This window comes from Malurus melanocephalus, unplaced genomic scaffold, assembly GCF_030028575.1.
Source record: "Malurus melanocephalus ecotype Western Australia unplaced genomic scaffold, MMel_1.1 scaffold_45, whole genome shotgun sequence".
NCBI lineage: Eukaryota > Metazoa > Chordata > Aves > Passeriformes > Maluridae > Malurus > Malurus melanocephalus.
Genome location: NW_026623277.1, coordinates 16,349 through 25,716, shown reverse-complemented (window position 1 = coordinate 25,716; position 9,368 = coordinate 16,349). Strand labels below are relative to the sequence as shown.

Below are 9,368 nucleotides of genomic sequence, written 5' to 3'. Positions count from 1 at the left end.
CCTCTCCGAACCTCTCCGAACCTCTCCGAACCTCTCCCTCCTTTTTCATCATTCCCTAGGATGATTTTGTCGACATCAAACATGATCCTTCAGGTAAATTCAAGTTAAACTGGGTAAGCACAAGGGGCTGGCACCTGGAGCTGGAGCCTGGGTCAAAAGCTACTCACCTTCCACGACCACAGTTGCAGGTTTGGAATAGGCTGTGCCCAAACTATTCTTGGCTACACAACGATACTGTCCTGCATCTTCTCTCTGAACATTGTGTATCCTTAAATTCCCAGAATCCAGGACAGCAATGCGGGCATTTTCCTGCCAGAGGAAGAAGAAATTAAGGTGAGGAGTGTGCACACACAAAAAGCATCAAAAGGATTGGGCTTACGTTCACGAACATTATATGTCGGGTCCTACAGCTGAAGCATTTGTGGTCAGTTCTTCCTGCTCAGCTTTGTCATGCCATACAAACCCTTCTCTATTTTTGCAAATCAGTGAATTATAGCTTCAAAAGAGCTCTTCTTTATGAGAAAAATCACAAGCCTTTTCATCAGTATTTGGCCACACTCAGTATATATCGTATAAATCATATMATATCATACAGAAACACAGAGAATGTTTGGGTTGTATGTAGAATTATTGCAGATTAAGATACTTATGAGATGAACCCTGGATTTTCCAAATACTTGCTTGCTAGCAATTAGAATTTACAAATACCATAACTAATGCCAGTATTTAACACAGTACCTTTAACAAAAAATTAACATTACCAGAAAGCATTCTCTACTCACCTTTACAATTGTTTCTCCCTTGATCCATGAAACAGAAGGTTTCGGATTCCCCATTGTAGTGCATGGAAGAACAGCCTTTAACCCTTCTATTATTTCCACATTTATTGGTGGACGGGTTATTTTGGGTCCTAAAATTTTAAAAGCCAAAAATCAAATTTTAAATGAAGTGAAGAGATAATAGAACAAGACMATTTCAGAAATTACAACAAAAATTCTGCTTGCTCTTTCTGTGTGTTGTTGAAAGATAGAGCAGTCTTTTTTGGTCATGAACTGCCTTGATAAAAAAGAACTTCCTTCTGCTCAGCACTCAGTTTCAGTTTATGGATACAAAAGAAGCTAACTTGCATGGGTTATTTGTTTTCCTGAGTGGAGTTTGACAGTCATTTGAATTAGGGCCTGGGCTAAAATCCAAATTCAGATAAGAGTATTTCCAGTTTTGAAGAATGTTAGCATTCCAGGTTCTGACATTCTTCACTGTGTAAACAATGTCTTGTCTGAAAGCTCAGATCGGGATTGAATTGATTMTGAAATACTTTTAACCCAGGCTTGCCTCTAGCTCAACAAGAAGGGCGTGTAAACTCAATTAATTTTCCTGATTGAAACGTTTATAGCTATGCCAGTGAAAAGCACAATAGAACCTTAAAACAAAAGCAATCAAACTTCCTTAGAGTTAATAAGCCACACGTTTAAATTAATTTTACTGAAAAAGGAGCATKGTCTTTCTTACTCTGAGCTGAGAGTATAAAAGATCATCATCTCAGTATTCTGGGAGAGGTGGCATTTTGAGTCCTCTGCGTGATAATGAACCAGCAGAAAAACACGCTTCAGAGAGCATCATCTCCTGGCCACCTCCTGCAATTGACTGAGATGCTGCAGAGCCCCAGAATTACCAGTCCTGGAGGGCCATCTAATTAGCACAAACAAATCCTTTCCTACTAACAGACCAGAAAATATCTGTGCTGCCCTTTAAAGTGTTTGTGTGGATAACTCCAGCCATGTGACTCCAGCTTTACTGAGTTTGGCACACATACAGCTCTTTGMAAGAGCAAGTCCTTCGCCTTCCATGTGGGATAATGTGGTTTACAACACGGTGCTCCAGACTATTYAACACTGCTATTGAGAGCATCTGAATGTAATTTACTTGCTTTTACCATCCTCAGGCAGAAATTTGCTTAGTGAAATCTTAAGTCTAAAATTCACRTGAGATCYATGTTGTAGAGCCACKGAGGTCTGCTCTGTCTAACTGTGCYTCTTTTACAGAGTTTTACACAAAGAGCATCCTCCAAAGCATCGGGTTTTGTCCTCTGATCCTCACACAAGTGCCTGTTATCCAAAGTGAATTATCACAACTGCATTAAATTCAGATATGACCCCATATGGCATGTTTCTGCCTCMGAGGACTGCACCCAGCCTCTCAAGAGCACAGGTCTGCCCTGAACGTGGGTCCCCAGGAGCCGCACGGAGTGAGAGTCTACTCAGGCTTTCGATCAAACGCTCACATGGCTTCTTTCAGGAAGAAAYTGCATTCCCACTTACGCATTTTCACCTGGAGAGCCCCGCAGCTCTGCGCAGCTGCTCCAACCCCGTTGTCTGCCGTGCAGCAGTACACCCCATCGTCACTGTCCTCCACGCTCAGGATGGTCAGCAGCTGCCCGTTCCTCTGGATGCTGTACCGTGTGTCAAACAGCCTGCAGGGCACAGCACGGACAGATTGTCACYGACAGATTGTCATGGACAACCAGGGGCTGAGAGAAGGAATTGTATTTGAATGCGTGGGCTGCTGATGGCATTACAAATTGCAACAAGCTTTCCCTTTTATTTTCAACCAGCGATGACAAGGGAAGGTGYTGAAAATGCTGAGTTCAGCCTTAAGATTCAGATTCTCACTGGTTCATGCACTTCCTGACTGCCACTAGTGTAACAGTAAGTCTTCCTCCATCCAGACATCAGTAAAGTAAGTAGGTATCATTTTTGGGACTTTGACTGGCCAAGGACAGGCATGATCAAAAATAATCTTTTCCAGCTAGGTCCTGTTTTAGGTATAATTGCTCAACGTAAGAGAAATACTGCTCATATAGGAAAAAGTGCTGGCTGAAGTTGTTTACAGAAACCTTCCTCAGGCAAAAAAAAAAAATAAAAGAATAATTTTTTTTTCAACTAAATAGATAAAGTTATGGAAATATTTTTACTGTTGTGAAAAAAAAAGGACACAAACAAAAACCATGCATTTCTCGTGTCTACATCCTGGAGAGGTTTTGTCTATTTTTTTTCAACTTGGAGATTTCAGAGAAGTGAAGAAAAGCCCTGAAGCTGGAGCTTCAGATACAGGATATTGTAACAAACTATGTGGAGCAAAAACCAATTTTATATGTGAGCACGACCGGAAAAGAGTGGGGTGTGTGAATGTATGTGTGTGTGTGTGTGTGTGTGTGTGTGTGTGTGTGTTTGTTGGGGGGATGCAAGGGAAAGCAGAAAGAAAGATGGTGAGAAATCAGAGGGCTGATTTTCATTGCAAAACTGCAAAAGTATAATAAATACAAATAAATAATATAAATAAACACTACAAATAATAAATTTCTTTCTGCTTTCACACCWTTGTTGATGCTTTTAGGAAGCACTTTAATGCAATTGGACTTCAGTTCTAATGAGCACTGGCAAAAGGGTTCTGACCTGAGGACTGTGTCTCAAGAAATCACAAATGTCTGACGGCTAAATAAGTCAAGTTTTGTCCTTTGCTGTTAAAAATTGTACAGTTGACTAATCTGAACGTTCTATTCTTGATGTTACAGGCACTTATTTCCTTTCAACAGCATTTCAGCATTCAGTCTCCCTCCCCTTTTTCATTATGGGAAGAAAGAGTGCCGTGAGCTCATCCATAGTGAGACAGGATGATAGGATGACTCTGTTCCCTTCTTTCCCAAAGGAAGGTTTATTGTGGGCAGCCCTGTTCTGGAAGATGGGACAGGTAACCATTCAGTCAGCACATTGCTGATTTACTCGTGCAAGTTTTGATGTCAAAAGGAAAGGCACTTCCAGAAGCCTAATGCTGACTGTAGTCGCCATCCTGGCCCTATTCCCATTGAAGTTGAAAGTTTACATCCTGTTTCGTTTTGCAGGTTAACCCTGCTGTCTGTCCAGGATACTGGGACCTTGGCAAGAGAAGAAAATTTTGGAAATTAAATAACTTAAATTAATTGCTTGCAGTAATTAATCCCTTTGAAGTTTGATATACGCACAGACAAAGAAATACATTTATATGGGGTTTCTTTCCTTTTTTTTTTTTTTCTCATCTGGTCCTTTTCCATTGTGCAAATACTTTCATCTAAGTTTTTAGAAAGTAACAGAAATATATTCAGCTTATCTATTCCCCAGTCTTTGGTCTGAACTTTAGTATCCAGCAATACTGAATATTAATGCTACAGCTTTATGAAACACTTGCTGCTGTTGCTGCTGCTCCAGGAATCCCAGTAAAGAAATGAAGCACCTGAGCTCWCTGGCTTTACTGGCAGAGGTGTGTTGGACTTCTGGAAGAGGGGATTGAGGTGGAAAATGATCTGGTTTTCATATATCTTAGATCAWGTAGAGAGTAATCATTTTGAAGACATGGGGAGAGAAAGACACAGTCCTGCAGGGATGGCTTTCTCTTCCTGTTTTGATTTTCAGTCTTGATGTCACTAGTGGGGAAGAAATTAGGAGAAAAGTAACCTGATTTGGAAATAACATCCTTGGAAGTTCAGRCCTCCCTGCTGCAACAGAGCAAGGGTCAGAAGATTAGGAAAAAAMTTCTGCTGAGGTTGCACACAATTAAACAAAAATATTTCTGAAGGCCTACATGTGTAATTTTCTCTGTTGTCCTACTCTAAAATGGTTTTCCAAGCAGTAAGACCTCCTTCTGCTGCTGACTTATTTGGAGTCTCCTATTCCWGTGKTTCAAAGRCTGTTTGGATGTTTGACCAAAACARTGAGAAAACCAYGCTTCAGGTGACCATCTGCCCAACATGGACACCTGCTGTGGAGAATGGGTGTTCACCATGTTACACAAAGTTTGTGCTGTAATTTTCCCTTACAGAGAGAGTCAATAACAGACATTTAGAATGAGAAATTGATGTGAAGCCATGTGACAGATGTGATTTCAGAGCTAGAAGACCAAGTACAGTCTACTTTGTAAAACCCTGTGTTCAGCAAAAGAGGAAAAGCAATGGTAACATCTTCCATAAAATATATTTCCACACCTCCAGAAGGCTGCCTTCTTGGTTGAAATCTTGATGTTTGATGGTTAATGTCTGACAGCCCGTACAAATTTCTAGAACTAGAAGYGAAACCCCTTCCATGCAAAGTTTCCAAGCACCTTGAGACAGACAAGTTCTGCTAAGCTCCTTTTAAATATTACATTATTAATAAGATGTCCTCCCCCTTTGTAARTGCATAAACTGAGGAACACAGCAGATTGAATTGAAGCTGGAGAGAAATATCCTTGCATAGCYTGCAGCAGAAACCAACTCTCTGCATGCTCAAGAGTGTGAAGGAGCAAGAGCAGCCCCCAAGTGCTCTTATCTCTCCCTAACGAACACAGAATCCTATGTAATTCCAGTTAYTCATTTTCTCTCCTGCCAGAGACCCAATTTTATATTTCCAGATATCTCTTTTGTCATGAAAGAAAGCAGTGCCAGTTTTGGCAGAAGATGCTGGCGAGGGCTGGRGCTTCTCCCTACCTGATGGGAATGCTGTTGCGCGTCCAGGTGATCTCTGGCTCAGGATACGACTCCACTACACAGACAAATTTGGCAACGTCTTCTACCAGTGCATCCACTGTTTCCARAGGAGTGCTGATCAAGGGTGCTGTGTGAAGAAGAGAAAATGAGAAAGCCTTATGTTGCCTCCTGGAGAGAGTTACATAGCACACCAGCTGCCTTTGGTGAAGGTTAAAAGTGAAATAGCTATGTCTATGTCTTTATTGTCACAGACCTGTTGTCATACATTACTTGAATGTATCTTTAGAAACATTTGCCATAGCTCTGGTGAAAGACTTGAATCACAGCTGGAAGGGATCAAAGCATAAGCCCAGCCACTCACTTTCCCTGCTCATGGCATTCATTGCAGCCACTGCCCCCAAAAACACTTGAGTGACTTGGTCTATGGATGGAAGTGACACACACCCATATTTGTTGGACTGGATTTCATTGACAATTATGTTGAGATAAACTAATTTTACCATATTCCTGAAACCCTACCTTGAAAATGTATCATGGATTCAGGAGCCTTCCTGTTCCTCACTGAGTGTGGCAGTATCTGGTCCTTTATTTTTTCACAGAGAATCTCAACCAGTGTGTATCTACTGGCTCTCCTTAGTACAATACAATTCAAATTCAGGCAAAAAATCAACTACATTAATTTTACCCTTCCCTCCCTAAGGAAAGGGCAAAAGAGAAGAAATGCAGGTTTAAGAGACTGAGAATAAGAGAAAGTCTGTACCTTAATGCTTTTTCCCATTACATGAAAATCAAAATTGAGTGTCTTTGGAGTTCTTTGGAAAGAAGCTAGAGGAAGAAAGGATCAGCTTCCACTATCAGGTTTATAATAAAAATCTAAACTTTTGCCATTTCATTAGAGTGAATCTGTTTCAATATTATTTCTAGATTATGTTACCTCAGATTGTATTGTTGATTAAAAATAATTACTATACTTACATAAATCTCTAAACTATAGCTAAGATAGCACTGAAAATATGAATGAAACTTCAACTGAAATAAGTCTAAGACAAAATCATTGTTTAAGATCACTGTTTCAAATTGTATAGTGCATCACTTTAATAGGTCATTTTGGGTTACATTACACAGAAATAATCATCTGTGTTGTATCCTAGATGAATCCCATGCAGTGAAACCAAATGGAAGATTTCCATAAAGCCAAAATTTTCCTACTGAAGGTTGTCTCAGGAGAATAACCCCTACTGATGGTTATCCTGTCTGCTTCACATGAGACGTTGCTATTTCGTGACAGAGTTTATTGGGGTTTGATGGCATTAATCCCAGAGTTTTGCAATCTAATTTTGTATAGTATGTTTTTGTTGCTGCTGTCCACATTCCTTGATCTCTGGAAGGATGCTTTTCTAACCTTGAGAAATGTAAATTTTTACAGTAATGATAATTCAAAGCAATCAGTTTTATAACTGTTGCGATGATAAACAAAGCCATTCTCACAAGTAATAAAGTTATATTTGTACCRAGAGCCAGAATGCATAATGACAGTATTTTTTTCTTTGGGCAAACAAGACCTGCCAGATTTCTATATTAAACAGATTCTCTAGAAGCAATTAAATACTTTTATGATGTGTCCTTAATTCAATAGATGACAGAATACTGCACAGATGTAGTCTGACCTGGTACATCTTGAAAGGCAGARTACAGACTTTTGGACAGAATCAAGCTCATGCTTGCAAGAAAATATTGTTCAATCTGACAGCACTATAGTAACAGGAAAATAAACTTTTTTAAAGCTACCTTCCCAAATTTTATACCCTCAGAGAGCAACCATGACAGCAGCAGGGATGTGTCATTCTCTCATACCCTCTTTTCACTTTTTTGATATTTAACCCAAGTATGGACAGTGGGCAGCGGAACACGCCGTCATTTCGTGAGGCCGCAACAGAGCCCCAAAATGGCTGAGATGGTGCTCACATCTAAAAGCCATCCAAACAGTTTTGGTGCTGGTATCAGTTCATGTTTTTTTTCCAGAAAGCACTCTTCATTTATGATGCCTGCATTACCAAATTTCATMCTAGGAAAATAAAATCTGAACAATGTACGGACGTATCAAACAGCATATAGAAATGGAGCCAGGCCTTTCCATGCACGTATACTGCAGCTTTCTGATATTTTAAGGTACCCTTGTGGCTTTGAATAAATTGAAAACAAATTAATTTATATATGTGTAAAGCCACACAGATGCCATTTTTCTGGATGTCAGCCGYAGTTTCCCGAGATAGAAAAATGACACAAGGCCAGTCACGGGACCATGAGAAAGCTTAATCCTCCTCTATCCACAGCCCACCAGAAGCTTCCAAATTGCTTGGTTTTGGATTAGGATTCACACTTTTGAAACCAGATGAGCCAGGCAAACAAAACAATGCAGAAAACAGAACAAGTCCCTCTGAAATATTGCCGGCACGAGGAAACTGCAGTTCCTCTGGTCAAAAACTGCTCAGCTGTGATGTCCTAGAAAAGGGTATGTACCTATTCATTGCACTGTGAACCAGAAAAAGAAGATTTACCCTGGTCTTCTCGGTTTTTCTTGTCTCTCCAATACCTCTTGTCTTACAACAACATTCAGATAGACTAGAGTTCACCAACCTATTTCAGTGCCTTAGGAAAATGTTGAGTTTTTTGCTTCAAAACATTTTTATTAAGGAGATATATTATTTCCTTTTTTCATTTTGAGAATAACCTGACTAACAGCTGTAAAAGCACAGCCCWTCAAGTGCAGCATAGTTGGCCTAATGTGCAAATACTGGCATCCCTCTTAAGATTTCGATTTGCTTTCCTGAAGCTGCAAAGTCTCTAGCAAGCACTGAATCACRCTGGACAATCACCGTTCAGTTGTTGTTCATAGGTTTACCAGCTGGTACATCCAGAAGACCAAGGCTGTTCTTTGTATCTCAGAGACTTTTCTAAACAGATTTTTTTCCAATTGTTTTGTTGGCTAAAAGTATTTGTCCATATGCCCGTATCCACAAGGTAAGAAGAAGGTATGAGAACTTCTGTTATGTGCAGTAACAAACAGTGTGTATTTGTATTTATATACRTATTCTTTGTAAAGACATCATAGTTATTTACTTCTTTTGAAGATTTATATACTTATAAGGTGTGCTGAACATGGCAAATCCTGGGCTGTGCAGCAACTGGTGCTGCCAGCATTAACACTTCTGAGCTTCCCTTCACAGGAGAAATGTACATCCCACCCAGGCTGAACCCAAAGGTTTCCCCTGCATGTTACAAAGCACTATGTGCTGTTCATACACAAAGAACCTTCAATTCCAGACTCAAACATGAGAATATTTTCACTGCTATCCTAAAAGCAGTGAAGTGACCACTGAAAGCAGACTATTTTTGAATTTTTCGTGAACTCTACAGTACCACCCACCCCTCCATAACCAGAGACAYTTTCCCCTTTTCAAAACCTCCTACAGGAAACGGCAGAGGAAGAGCAGGGGAAAAGCCCCTCTAAGCAAACCTTTCAGAAGTGTTTCAGCCAAGCTGAGGGCTGCCAGGGTGAGGACATGCACCAGGGGCACCTTCAGCAGGTCATTCATGTTTGATCCAGAAGGCATCCAGCTCCTTCAGGCGAGGCGTGCGGACCTCCCAGCCGGCTGCATTTCGGAAGCGGCGCGCAAGCAGAGCTTCTCGGCAAGTGACAGAGKGGGGTCTGAGGGATCTAAGTATAATCAGGAATTCTCCCACCCAGCAGTGGTGATGGACGTGGCCAGCTGGTGTGTATCCACTTTGGTCAGGGTGAAAGCGTGGGGCTCATGAAACAAGAGAAAGCAAATCCCTTCTGAATTCCTTCTGAGCAAACAGAGAGCAGCACAAT

The 9,368-nt window shown here is 40.6% G+C and overlaps 1 protein-coding gene across 7 annotated transcripts in view; it reads right to left on the bottom strand.

Moving 5' to 3' along the window:
• MUSK (muscle associated receptor tyrosine kinase) overlaps positions 1 to 9,108 on the bottom strand; it is a 51,253-nt gene extending 42,145 nt beyond the window's left edge. For 4 of the 7 annotated variants that reach the window (XM_057364954.1, XM_057364950.1, XM_057364953.1 and 1 more), the window contains exons 1-5: positions 9,012 to 9,090; positions 5,495 to 5,621; positions 2,319 to 2,470; positions 783 to 910; positions 168 to 309 (exon numbers count right to left, since the gene is read on the bottom strand). In XM_057364954.1, the coding sequence (XP_057220937.1) occupies positions 168 to 309; positions 783 to 910; positions 2,319 to 2,470; positions 5,495 to 5,621; positions 9,012 to 9,090 (628 nt within the window). Of the gene's footprint in view, positions 1 to 163; positions 310 to 782; positions 911 to 2,318; positions 2,471 to 5,494; positions 5,622 to 9,011 lie in introns of all 7 variants that reach the window. The other 3 variants (XM_057364949.1, XM_057364951.1, XM_057364948.1) reach the window with 2 other exon arrangements.
• Between the last annotated feature and the right edge of the window lie 260 nt (positions 9,109 to 9,368).